The 13,202-nt window shown below is 50.5% G+C and overlaps 1 protein-coding gene across 1 annotated transcript; it reads left to right on the top strand.

Moving 5' to 3' along the window:
• Positions 1-1,157: 1,157 nt before the first annotated feature.
• LOC119922237 (olfactory receptor 13G1-like) lies at positions 1,158-12,687 on the top strand. Its single transcript, XM_038742198.1, has 2 exons — positions 1,158-2,083; positions 12,534-12,687. The coding sequence occupies exons 1-2, from the start codon at positions 1,158-1,160 to the stop codon at positions 12,685-12,687; spliced, it is 1,080 nt and encodes a 359-aa protein (XP_038598126.1).
• The last annotated feature ends 515 nt before the right edge of the window (positions 12,688-13,202 follow it).

Genomic DNA, 13,202 nt, shown 5'->3' with positions numbered 1-13,202 from the left:
TTAGCAGTAGTAGTAGTAGTAGTGGTAGTAAACTACTTCTATTGTTTCCTCAGCTTCTCTTAAGCACTTAATACCATTAGTAGAAGAGTAGCAGTAAACTACTTCTACCGTTTCCTCAGTTTCTCTTAAGCACTTAATAAATACCATTATTACTATTAGTAGTAGTAGTAATAGAAGTAGTAAACTACTTCTACTGTTTCTTCAGCTTCTCTTAGGCACTTAATAAATACCATTAGCAGTAGTAGTAGTAGTAAACTACTTCTATTGCTTCCTCAGCTTCTCTTAAGCACTTAGTACCGTTAGTAGAAGAGTAGCAGTAAACTACTTCTACCGTTTCCTCAGCTTCTCTTAAGCACTTAATAAATACCATTAGCACTAGTAGTAGTAGTAGTGGTAGTAAACTACTTCTATTGTTTCCTCAGCTTCTCTTAAGCACTTAATACCGTTAGTAGAAGAGTAGCAGTAAACTACTTCTACCGTTTCCTCAGTTTCTCTTAAGCACTTAATAAATACCATTATTACTATTAGTAGTAGTAGTAGTAGTAATAGAAGTAGTAAACTACTTCTACTGTTTCTTCAGCTTCTCTTAAGCACTTAATAAATACCATTAGCAGTAGTAGTAGTAGTAAACTACTTCTATTGCTTCCTCAGCTTCTCTTAAGCACTTAGTACCGTTAGTAGAAGAGTAGCAGTAAACTACTTCTACCGTTTCCTCAGTTTCTCTTAAGCACTTAATAAATACCATTATTACTATTAGTAGTAGTAGTAGTAGTAATAGAAGTAGTAAACTACTTCTACTGTTTCCTCAGCTTCTCTTAAGCACTTAATAAATACCATTAGCACTAGTAGTAGTAGTAAACTACTTCTATGGTTTCCTCAGCTTCTCTTAAGCACTTAATACCGTTAGTAGAAGAGTAGCAGTAAACTACTTCTACCGTTTCCTCAGTTTCTCTTAAGCACTTAACAAATACCATCAGTAGTAGTAGTAGTAAACTACTTTTATTGTTTCCTCAGTTTCTCCGGTTTCCCCGCATCGTCGAGGGGCGGTTTGCAGAGGCAGGGACGAGGGGGAAGCCCGAAGAAGCGGCCGGCGGCCGGGCCCTCCTCCCGTCACCCGTCCCTTCGGCCTCCGCCGCCGACCGTCCCTCCGTCCCCCGATGAACCGCAGCGCCGTGTCGGAGTTCGTCCTCCTGGGCCTGCGGGCCCGGCCGGCGACGCGGCCCCTCCTGTTCGCCGCCCTCCTGGGCGTCTACCTGGTAGCCGTGCTGGGCAACGGCCTGATCGTGGCGGCGGTGGGCGTCAGCGCGGCCCTGCACACGCCCACGTACGTCCTGCTGCTGGCCCTGGCCGTGGCGGACGTGGCGCGCGCCTCCGCCGTGGTCCCCAAGACGCTGGCCGCCACGCTGGGGCCGCGGACGACCATCTCCTACGGCGGCTGCGTGGCCCAGCTCTTCTTCTTCACCTGGTCCCTGGGGGCCGAGATGGTCCTCTTCACCGCCATGGCCTTCGACCGCTACGTGGCCATCCGCTTCCCCCTCCGCTACGCCGCCATCATGAGCCGGCGGACGTGCTCCTTCCTCCTGGCCGCCGTCTTCCTCGTCGCCGTCGCCAACGCCTGGGTGCACACGGGCCTCGTCCTCCGGCTGAGCTTCTGCGGGCCGGACGCCGTGGACCACTTCTTCTGCGAGATCCCCGCCGTGCTGGCCCTCTCCTGCAGCCCCGTCCGGGCCAACGAGGTGATGGTGTTCGTGGCCGACGTCGCCCTGGCCATGGGGGACTTCCTCCTGACCTGCCTCTCCTACGGCTTCGTCGCGGCCGCCGTCCTGCGCATCCGCTCGGCCGAGGGCAAGAGGAAGGCCTTCTCCACCTGCTCTTCCCACCTCTGCGTGGTGGCCCTCTACTACTCCCCGGTCATCTACACCTACATCCGGCCCGCCTCCTCCTACTCCTTCGACAGGGACAAGGTGGTGGCCGCCCTGTACACGCTGGTCACCCCCACCCTGAACCCCATCGTCTACAGCCTCCGCAACAGGGAGATCCAGGCCGGCATCCGGAAGGTCTTCTCCGCCCTGAAGCTCCCACGGCAACGATGACACGCGCCGTCCGTCTATGGAGAGAATATTATGTGAATGACACGCGTCATTCTTATCCTGAATAAGAGAATAATATTTGAATGACACGCGTCACTCTCATCCTGAATAAGAGAATAATATTTGAATGACACGCGTCATTCTCATCCTGAATAAGAGAATAATATTTGGAGGAGAAGGGAATTATTTTGAACGACAGAACGAGTGCCGTCTTCTCCTCCCTGAAGCTCCCATGGCCACGATGACACGCATCGTCCTTCTATTGAGAGAATAATATCTGAAGGAGGAGAAGGGAATTATTTTGAACAGAACGAACGCCGTCTTCTCCTCCCTGAAGCTCCCACGGCAACGATGACACACGTCATCCTTCTATTGAGAGAATTATATTTGAATGACACGCGTCATTCTTATCCTGAATAAGAGAATAATATTTGAATGACACTCGCCATTCTTATCCTGAATAAGAGAATAATATTTGAAGGAGGAGAAGGGAATTATTTTGAACATAACGAGCACCGTCTTCTCCTCCCTGAAGCTCCCACGGCAACGATGACACGCGTCGTCCTTCTATTGAGAGAATAATATTTGAATGACACGCGCCATTCTTATCCTGATTAAGAGAATAATATTTGAATGACGCGCCATTCTTATCCTGAATAAGAGAATAATATTTGAATGACACGTGTCATTCTTATCCTGAATAAGAGAATAATATATGAATGACACGCGCCATTCTTATCCTGAATAAGAGAATAATATTTGAAGGAGGAGAAGGGAATTATTTGGAACGATAGAACGAGCGCCGTCTTCTCCTCCCTGAAGCTCCCACTGCAACGATGACACGCGCCATCCTTCTATTGAGAGAATATTATTTGAATGACACGCGTCATTCTTATCCTGAATAAGAGAATAATATTTGAATGACACGTGTCATTCTTATCCTGAATAAGAGAATAATATATGAATGACACGCGTCATTCTTATCCTGAATAAGAGAATAATATTTGGAGGAGAAGGGAATTATTTTGAACGACAGAACGAGTGCCGTCTTCTCCTCCCTGAAGCTCCCACGGCAACGATGACACGCGTCGTCCTTCTATTGAGAGAATAATATTGAAATGACACGCGCCATTCTTATCCTGAATAAGAGAATAATATTTGAATGACACGCGCCATTCTTATGCTGAATAAGAGAATAATATTTGAAGGAGGAGAAGGGAATTATTTGGAACGACAGAACGAGCGCCGTCTTCTCCTCCCTGAAGCTCCCACGGCCACGATGACACACGTCATCCTTCTATTGAGAGAATAATATTTGAATGACACGCATCATTCTTATCCTGAATAAGAGAATAATATTTGAAGGAGGAGAAGGGAATTACTTGGAACGATAGAACGAGCGCCGTCTTCTCCTTCCTGAAGCTCCCATGGCCACGATGACACGCGTCGTCCTTCTATTGAGAGAATGATATTTGAATGACACGCGCCATTCTTATCCTGAATAAGAGAATAATATTTGAATGACACGCGTCATTCTTATCCTAAGAGAATAATATTTGAATGAGGAGAAGGGAATTACTTGGAACGATAGAACGAGCGCCGTCTTCTCCTCCCTGAAGCTCCCACGGCAACGATGACACGCGTCATCCTTCTATTGAGAGAATAATATTTGAATGACACGCGCCATTCTTATCCTGAATAAGAGAGTAATATTTGAAGGAGGAGAAGGGAATTACCTGGAACGATAGAACGAGCGCCGTCGTCTTCTCCCTGAAGCTCCCACGGCAATGATGACACGCGTCATCCTTCTATTGAGAGAATAATATTTGAATGACACGCGCCATTCTTATCCTGAATAAGAGAATAATATTTGAAGGAGGAGAAGGGAATTACTTGGAACGATAGAACGAGCGCCATCTTCTCCTCCCTGAAGCTCCCACGGCCACGATGACACGCGTCATCCTTCTATTGAGAGAATATTATTTGAATGACACGCGTCATTCTTATCCTGAATAAGAGAATAATATTTGAATGACACACGCCATTCTTATCCTGAATAAGAGAATAATATTTGAAGGAGGAGAAGGGAATTATTTGGAACGACAGAACAAGCGCCATCTTCTCCTCCCTGAAGCTCCCACGGCAACGATGACACGCGTCATCCTTCTATTGAGAGAATAATATTTGAATGACACGCGCCATTCTTATCCTGAATAAGAGAATAATATTTGAATGACACGCGCCATTCTTATCCTGAATAAGAGAATAATATTTGAATGACACGCGCCATTCTTATCCTGAATAAGAGAATAATATTTGAAGGAGGAGAAGGGAATTATTTTGAACAGAACGAGCGCCGTCTTCTCCTCCCTGAAGCTCCCACGGCAACGATGACACGCCTCGTCCTTCTATTGAGAGAATAATATTGGAATGACATGCGCCATTCTTATCCTGAATAAGAGAATAATATTTGAATGACACGCGCCATTCTTATCCTGAATAAGAGAATAATATTTGAATGACACGCGCCATTCTTATCCTGAATAAGAGAATAATATTTGAAGGAGGAGAAGGGAATTATTTGGAACGACAGAACGAGCGCCATCTTCTCCTCCCTGAAGCTCCCACGGCAACGATGACACGCGTCATCCTTCTATTGAGAGAATAATATTTGAATGACACGCGCCATTCTTATCCTGAATAAGAGAATAATATTTGAAGGAGGAGAAGGGAATTACTTGGAACGATAGAACGAGCGCCGTCTTCTCCTCCCTGAAGCTCCCATGGCCACGATGACACGCGTCGTCCTTCTATTGAGAGAATGATATTTGAATGACACGCGCCATTCTTATCCTGAATAAGAGAATAATATTTGAATGACACGCGCCATTCTTATCCTGAATAAGAGAATAATATTTGAAGGAGGAGAAGGGAATTATTTTGAACGATAGAACGAGCGCCGTCTTCTCCTCCCTGAAGCTCCCACGGCAACGATGACATGCGTCATCCTTCTATTGAGAGAATAATATTTGAATGACACGCGTCATTCTTATCCTGAATAAGAAAATAATATTTGAATGACACGCGTCACTCTCATCCTGAATAAGAGAATAATATTTGAAGGAGGAGAAGGGAATTATTTTGAACAGAACGAGCGCCGTCGTCTCCTCCCTGAAGCTCCCACAGCCACGATGACACGCGTCGTCCTTCTATTGAGAGAATAATATTTGAATGACACGCGCCATTCTTATCCTGAATAAGAGAATAATATTTGAATGACACGCGCCATTCTTATCCTGAATAAGAGAATAATATTTGAATGACACGCGCCATTCTTATCCTGAATAAGAGAATAATATTTGAAGGAGGAGAAGGGAATTATTTGGAACGGTAGAACGAGCGCCGTCTTCTCCTCCCTGAAGCTCCCACGGCCACGATGACACGTGTCATCCTTCTATTGAGAGAATAATATTTGAATGACACGCGCCATTCTTATCCTGAATAAGAGAATAATATTTGAAGGAGGAGAAGGGAATTACTTGGAACGATAGAACGAGCGCCGTCTTCTCCACCCTGAAGCTCCCACGGCCACGATGACACGCGTCGTCCTTCTATTGAGAGAATAATATTTGAATGACACGCGTCATTCTTATCCTGAATAAGAGAATAATATTTGAAGGAGGAGAAGGGAATTACTTGGAACGATAGAACGAGCGCCGTCTTCTCCTTCCTGAAGCTCCCACGGCCACGATGACACGCGTCATCCTTCTATTGAGAGAATAATATTTGAATGACACGCGCCATTCTTATCCTGAATGAGAGAATAATATTTGAAGGAGGAGAAGGGAATTGTTTTGAACAACAGAACGAGCGCCAGGAGAGAAGTTGATCTGGTTGAAGAAGAAGGAGAGAACACGTCCCGGGATGGAGGGAAAAGTTGAGCCCGTTGGACGCCGTCTCCGCCCCGTTAATCCCCATTTCCCAGCTGAGGGAACCGAGGCCCAGAGAAGCGCCCCAAGCCGCACGGCTGACGGGCAGGATTAGAACCCGCATCCCTCTGAATCCCAGGCCCGGGCTCGAGCCACGGAGCCACGCTGCTTCTCTCGCCAACGAGGAGCTCTCTCTCCTCTCCCCCTTCTAGACTGTGAGCCCACTGTTGGGTAGGGACTGTCTCTATGTGCTGCCAATTTGTACTTCCCAAGCGCTTAGTACAGTGCTCTGCACATAGTAAGCGCTCAATAAATACGATTGATTGATTGATTGAGTGCTTACTATGAGCGGAGCACTGGACTAAACGTTTGGGAGAGTACGGCATAATCGATCAATCAATCAATCGTATTTATTGAGCGCTTACTGTGAGCGGAGCACTGGACTAAACATTTGGGAGAGTATGGCATAATCGATCAATCATATTTATTGAGCACTTACTGTGCGCGGAGCACTGGACTAAACGTTTGGGAGAGTACGGCATAATCAATCAATCAATCAATTGTATTTATTGAGCGCTTACTGTGCGCGGAGCTGTGGACTAAACGTTTGGGAGAGTACGGCATAATTGATCAATCAATCAATCGTATTTATTGAGCGCTTACTGTGCGCGGAGCGCTGGACTAAACGTTTGGGAGAGTACGGCATAATCAATCAATCAATTGTATTTATTGAGCGCTTACTGTGCGCGGAGCACTGGACTAAACGTTTGGGAGAGTACGCATAATCAATCAATCATCAATCGTATTTATTGAGCACTTACTGTACGCAGAGCACTGGACTAAGCGTTTGGGAGAGTACAGCATAATCGATCAATCAATCAATCGTATTTATTGAGCGCTTACTGTGCGCGGAGAACTGGACTAAACATTTGGGAGAGTACGGCATAATCAATCAATCGTATTTATTGAGCGCTTACTGTGCGCGGAGCACTGGACTAAACGTTTGGGAGAGTACGGCATAATCAATCAATCAATCAATCGTATTTATTGAGCGCTTACTGTGTGCGGAGCACTGGACTAAACATTTGGGAGAGTATGGCATAATCAATCAATCGTATTTATTGAGTGCTTACTGTGCGCGGAGCTGTGGACTAAACGTTTGGGAGAGTATGGCATAATCGATCAATCAATCAATCGTATTTATTGAGCGCTTACTGTGTGCGGAGCACTGGACTAAACATTTGGGAGAGTACGGCATAATCGATCAATCAATGAGTCGTATTTATTGAGCGCTTACTGTGCGCGGAGCACTGGACTAAACGTTTGGGAGAGTACGGCATAATCAATCAATCAATCAATCCTATTTATTGAGCGCTTACTGTGTGCAGAGCGCTGTACTAAGCGCATAAGAGAGTTGGTAGTCACTTTTCTTTTTTTACGGGATTTGTTACGCACTTACTATGTACTGGGCACTGTAATAATGATAATAATAATAATAATGGCATTTATTAAGCGCTTACTAAGTGTGAAGCACCGTGCGATCAGGTTGTCCCACGTGGGGCTCCCGGTCTTCATCCCCATTTTACAGATGAGATCACTGAGGCTCAGAGAAGGGAAGCGACTTGCCCAAGGTCACACGGCAGACACGTGGCGGAGCCGGAATTAGAACCCACGACCTGTGACTCCTAAACCCGGCCTCTTTCCACCGAGCCACGCCAAGCACCGGAGTAGGCACGGGCTAATCAAATCCCATTTTACCGATGAGGAGACTGAGGCCCAGAGATGTGACCCCATTTTACCGGTGAGGAGACTGAGGCCCAGAGATGGGACTTGCCCAAGGTCACACAGCAGACACGTGGCGGAGCCGGGATTAGAACTCGCAACCTGTGACTCCTAAACCCGGCCTCTTTCCACCGAGCCACGCCAAGCACCGGGGAAAACACGGGCTAATCAAATCCCATTTTACCGGTGAGGAGACTGAGGCCCGGAGATGGGACTTGCCCAAGGTCACACAGCAGACAAGAGGAGGTGGCGGGATTAGAACCCACAACCTGTGACTCCTAAACCCAGCCTCTTTCCACTGAGCCACGCCAAGCACCGGGGTAGACACGGCCTAATCAAATCCCGTTTTACCGATAAGGAGACTGAGGCACAGAGATGGGACCCCATTTTACCGATGAGGAGACTGAGGCACGGAGATAGGACTTGCCCAAGGTCATACAGCAGACAAGAGGAGGTGGAGGGATTAGAACCCACAACCTGTGACTCCTAAACCCGGCCTCTTTCCACCGAGCCACGCCAAGCACTGGGGTAGACACAGGCGAATCAAATCCCATTTTACCGATGAGGAGACTGAGGCCCGGAGATGTGACTTGCCCAAGGTCACAAACAGACAAGAGGAGGTGGCGGGATTAGAACCCACAACCTGTGACTCCTAAACCCTGCCTCTTTCCACCAAGCCACGCCAAGCACCGGGGTAGACACGGCCGAATCAAATCCCATTTTACCGCTGAGGAGACTGAGGCCCGGAGATGTGACTTGCCCAAGGCCACACAGCAGGCAAGAGGAGGTGGCGGGATTAGAACCCACAACCTGTGACTCCTATACCCGGCCTCTTTCCACCGAGCCACGCCAAGCACCGGAGTAGGCACGGGCTAATCAGGTCCCATTTTACCGATGAGGAGACTGAGGCACAGAGATGGGACCCCATTTTACCGATGAGGAGACTGAGGCACGGAGATAGGACTTGCCCAAGGTCATACAGCAGACAAGAGGAGGTGGAGGGATTAGAACCCACAACCTGTGACTCCTAAACCCGGCCTCTTTCCACCGAGCCACGCCAAGCACCGGGGTAGACACGGCCGAATCAAATCCCATTTTACCAATGAGGAGACTGAGGCCCGGAGATGGGAATTGCCCAAGGTCACACAGCAGACACGTGGTGGAGCCGGGATTAGAACCCACAACCTGTGACTCCTAAACCCGGCCTCTTTCCACCGAGCCACGCCAAGCACCGGGGTAGACACGGGCTAATCAAATCCCATTTTACCGATGAGGAGACTGAGGCACAGAAATGTGACCCCATTTTACTGAGGAGGAGGCTGAAGACCGGAGATGTGACTTGCCCAAGGTCACACAACAGGCAAGAGGAGGTGGCGGGATTAGAACCCACAACCTGTGACTCCTAAGCCCGGCCTCTTTCCACCGAGCCACGCCGAGCACCGGGGTAGATACGGGCTAATCGGGTCCCATTTTACCGATGAGGAGACTGAGGCACAGAGATGTGACCCCATTTTACCGATGAGGAGACTGAGGCCCGGAGATGAGACTTGCCCAACATCCCACAGCAGACACGTGGAGGAGCCGGGATTAGAACCCACAACCTGTGACTCCTAAACCCGGCCTCTTTCCACCGAGCCACGCCAAGCACCGGGGTAGACACGGCCGAATCAAATCCCATTTTACCGATGAGGAGACTGAGGCCCGGAGATGGGACTTGCCCAAGGTCACACAACAGACAATAGGAGGTGGCGGGATTAGAGCCCACAACCTGTGACTCCTAAACCCGGCCTCTTTTCACCGAGCCACGCCAAGCACCGGGGTAGACACAGGCTAATCAGGTCTCATTTTACCGATTAGGAGACTGAGGCACAGAGATGTGACCCCATTTTACCGATGGGGAAACTGAGGCCCGGAGATGTGACCTGCCCAAGGTCACACAACAGACAAGAGGAGGTGGCGGGATTAGAACCCGCAACCTGTGACTCCTAAACCCGGCCTCTTTCCACCGAGCCACGCCAAGCACCGGGGTAGACACGGGCTAATCAAATCCCATTTTACCGGTGAGGAGACTGAGGCCCAGAGATGGGACTTGCCCAAGGTCACACAGCAGACAAGAGGAGGTGGCGGGATTAGAACCCGCAACCTGTGACTCCTAAACCCGGCCTCTTTCCACCGAGCCACGCCAAGCACCGGGGTAGACACGGGCTAATCAGGTCCCATTTTACCGATGAGGAGACTGAGGCACAGAGATGTGACCCCATTTTACCGCTGAGGAGACTGAGGCCCGGAGATGTGACTTGCCCAAGGTCACACAACAGGCAAGAGGAGGTGGCGGGATTAGAACCCACAACCTGTGACTCCTAAACCCGGCCTCTTTCCGCCGAGCCACGCCAAGCACCAGGGTAGACACAGGCTAATCAGGTCCCATTTTACCGGTGAGGAGACTGAGGCACAGAGATGTGACCCCATTTTACCGATGAGGAGACTGAGGCACGGAGATGGGACTTGCCCAAGGTCACACAGCAGACACGTGGTGGAGCCGGGATTAGACCCCACAACCTGTGACTCCTAAACCCGGCCTCTTTCCACCGAGCCACGCCAGGCACCGGGGTAGACACAGCCTAATCAAATCCCATTTTACCGATGAGGAGACTGAGGCCCGGAGATGTGACTTGCCCAAGGTCACACAGCAGACAAGAGGAGGTGGCGGGATTAGAACCCGCAACCTGTGACTCCTAAACCCGGCCTCTTTCCACCGAGCCACGCCAAGCACCGGGGTAGACACGGGCTAATCAGGTCCCATTTTACCGATGAGGAGACTGAGGCACAGAGATGTGACCCCATTTTACCGCTGAGGAGACTGAGGCCCGGAGATGTGACTTGCCCAAGGTCACACAACAGGCAAGAGGAGGTGTCGGGATTAGAACCCACAACCTGTGACTCCTAAACCCTGCCTCTTTCCACCGAGCCACGCCAAGCGCCAGGGTAGACACGGCCTAATCAAACCCCATTTTACCGATGAGGACACTGAGGCACGGAGATGTGACTTGCCCAAGGTCACAAACAGACAAGAGGAGGTGGCGGGATTAGAACCCACAACCTGTGACTCCTAAACCCGGCCTCTTTCCACCGAGCCACGCCAAGCACCGGGGTAGACACGGCCGAATCAAATCCCATTTTACCGCTGAGGAGACTGAGGCCCGGAGATGTGACTTGCCCAAGGCCACACAGCAGGCAAGAGGAGGTGGCGGGATTAGAACCCACAGCCTGTGACTCCTATACCCGGCCTCTTTCCACCGAGCCACGCCAAGCACCGGGGTAGGCACGGGCTAATCAGGTCCCATTTTACCGATGAGGAGACTGAGGCACAGAGATGTGACCCCATTTTGCCGATGAGGAGACTGAGGCCCGGAGATGGGACTTGCCCAAGGTCACACAGCAGACACGTGGCGGAGCCAGGATTAGAACCCACAACCTGTGACTCCTAAACCCGGCCTCTTTCCACCGAGCCACGCCAAGCACCGGGGTAGACATGGGCTAATCAAATCCCATTTTACCGCTGAGGAGACTGAGGCCCGGAGATGGGACTTGCCCAAGGTCACACAACAGGCAAGAGGAGGTAGCGGGATTAGAACCCACAACCTGTGACTCCTAAACCCGGCCTCTTTTCACCGAGCCACGCCAAGCACCGGGGTAGACACAGGCTAATCAGGTCTCATTTTACCGATTAGGAGACTGAGGCACAGAGATGTGACCCCATTTTACCGATGGGGAAACTGAGGCCCGGAGATGTGACCTGCCCAAGGTCACACAACAGACAAGAGGAGGTGGCGGGATTAGAACCCGCAACCTGTGACTCCTAAACCCGGCCTCTTTCCACCGAGCCACGCCAAGCACCGGGGTAGACACAGGCAAATCAAATCCCATTTTACCGGTGAGGAGACTGAGGCCCAAAGATGGGACTTGCCCAAGGTCACACAGCAGACAAGAGGAGGTGGCGGGATTAGAACTCGCAACCTGTGACTCCTAAACCCGGCCTCTTTCCACCGAGCCACGCCAAGCGCCGGGGTAGACACGGGCGAATCAAACCCCATTTTACCGATGAGGACACTGAGGCCCGGAGATGTGACTTGCCCAAGGTCACACAGCAGACTATTTTATTTGTACATATTTACTAATTTATTATGTTAACGATGTGCGTTAGCGATAATTCTATTTATTCTAATGGTATTGACACCTATTTATTTCCTTTTCGTCATCCGTCTCCCCCTTCCAGACCGCGAAACCGTTGCCGGGCGAGGACCGGGTCTTCGTGTTGCCGACCTGTACTTCCCAAGCGCTCAGTACAGCGCCCTGCCCGCAGTAAGCGCTCAATAAATAGGAATGAATGAATGAACAGACAAGAGGAGGTGGCGGGATTCGAATCCGGGTCCCACCCGCTAGGCCCCGCTGCCTCTCACGCTCCACCTCCCAGTGCGGGGTCCGACTTGGGGGAGACCCCCAATCGGAGAAAGTCAAATCCCTCCCGGGAACGCCGACGGGGCCCGGCCGTCGGAGGAATTGGGAAGGGCAGGCGGGAAGCAGGCCGGAGACGGAATCGGGAGCAAATCCAGCCTCCTTCCGCATCCGCCATTCACCGAGGAGCGGGCCCCCGTGTGCCTCGATTTCCCTCTCGGGAGCTCGGCCCAATTTTTCCGGCGGCTGCCGTCTCCTTTTCCCATTTCCCTCTCAGGAGCTCGGCCGAACTTTTCCGGCGGCTGCCGTGTCCTTTTTCCGTTCCCCCGTTCTCCGTCGAGCTGGTAGGCCCCGGAGACCTCGTTAGGAAGTCCGCCCCCGGGGAGGACGAGGCTGCCAACTGCCTGATCGCCTCCCGGGCGTCTAATTAATAACTTTTGGAAGAATTGCACTTTTAACGAGGCCCCGGGAGACTCCCCGGGATGGGCCGATTTCCACCGAGCGACGGAGATGCTCCCGGGATGGAGGAGGGATTCCCGGGCCGGGGATGGGTTCGTCCGGGGAAATCAGGCGGCTTCGCCATCATTGGCTTCGTCATCGTGTGTTTCGCGGCTCGGTGGAAAAGAGGGTCACGGGTTCAAATTCCGGATCCGCCAGCTGGGTGACTTTGGGCCAGTCGCTTCGCTTCTCTGGGCCTCAGTGACCTCATCTGGAAAATGGGGATGAAGACTGTGAGTCCCACGTGGGACAACCCGATCACCTTGTAACTTCCCCAGTGCTTAGAACGGTGCTTTGCACATAGTAAGCGCTTAATAAATGCCATTATTAGTATTATTATTATTAGAGAAGCAGCGTGGCTCAGTGGAAAGGGCCCAGGCTTTGGAGTCAGAGGTCATGGGTTCAAATTCCGGCTCCGCCACTTGTCAGCTGGGTGACTTTGGGCCAG

This window comes from Tachyglossus aculeatus, unplaced genomic scaffold, assembly GCF_015852505.1.
Source record: "Tachyglossus aculeatus isolate mTacAcu1 unplaced genomic scaffold, mTacAcu1.pri scaffold_101_arrow_ctg1, whole genome shotgun sequence".
Lineage (NCBI taxonomy): Eukaryota > Metazoa > Chordata > Mammalia > Monotremata > Tachyglossidae > Tachyglossus > Tachyglossus aculeatus.
The sequence above is the reverse complement of the archived record's forward strand: the minus strand, read 5'-3'. Positions and strand labels throughout refer to the sequence as shown.

Excerpts from the sequence above, each read along its gene's own strand:
- LOC119922237 (XM_038742198.1), top strand. The coding sequence starts at position 1,158 with ATGAACCGCAGCGCCGTGTCGGAGTTCGTCCTCCTGGGCCTGCGGGCC. Across the intron at positions 2,084-12,533 it reads TCCGCCCTGAAGCTCCCACG|GAGCTCGGCCGAACTTTTCC; the intron begins GCAACGATGACA and ends TTTCCCTCTCAG.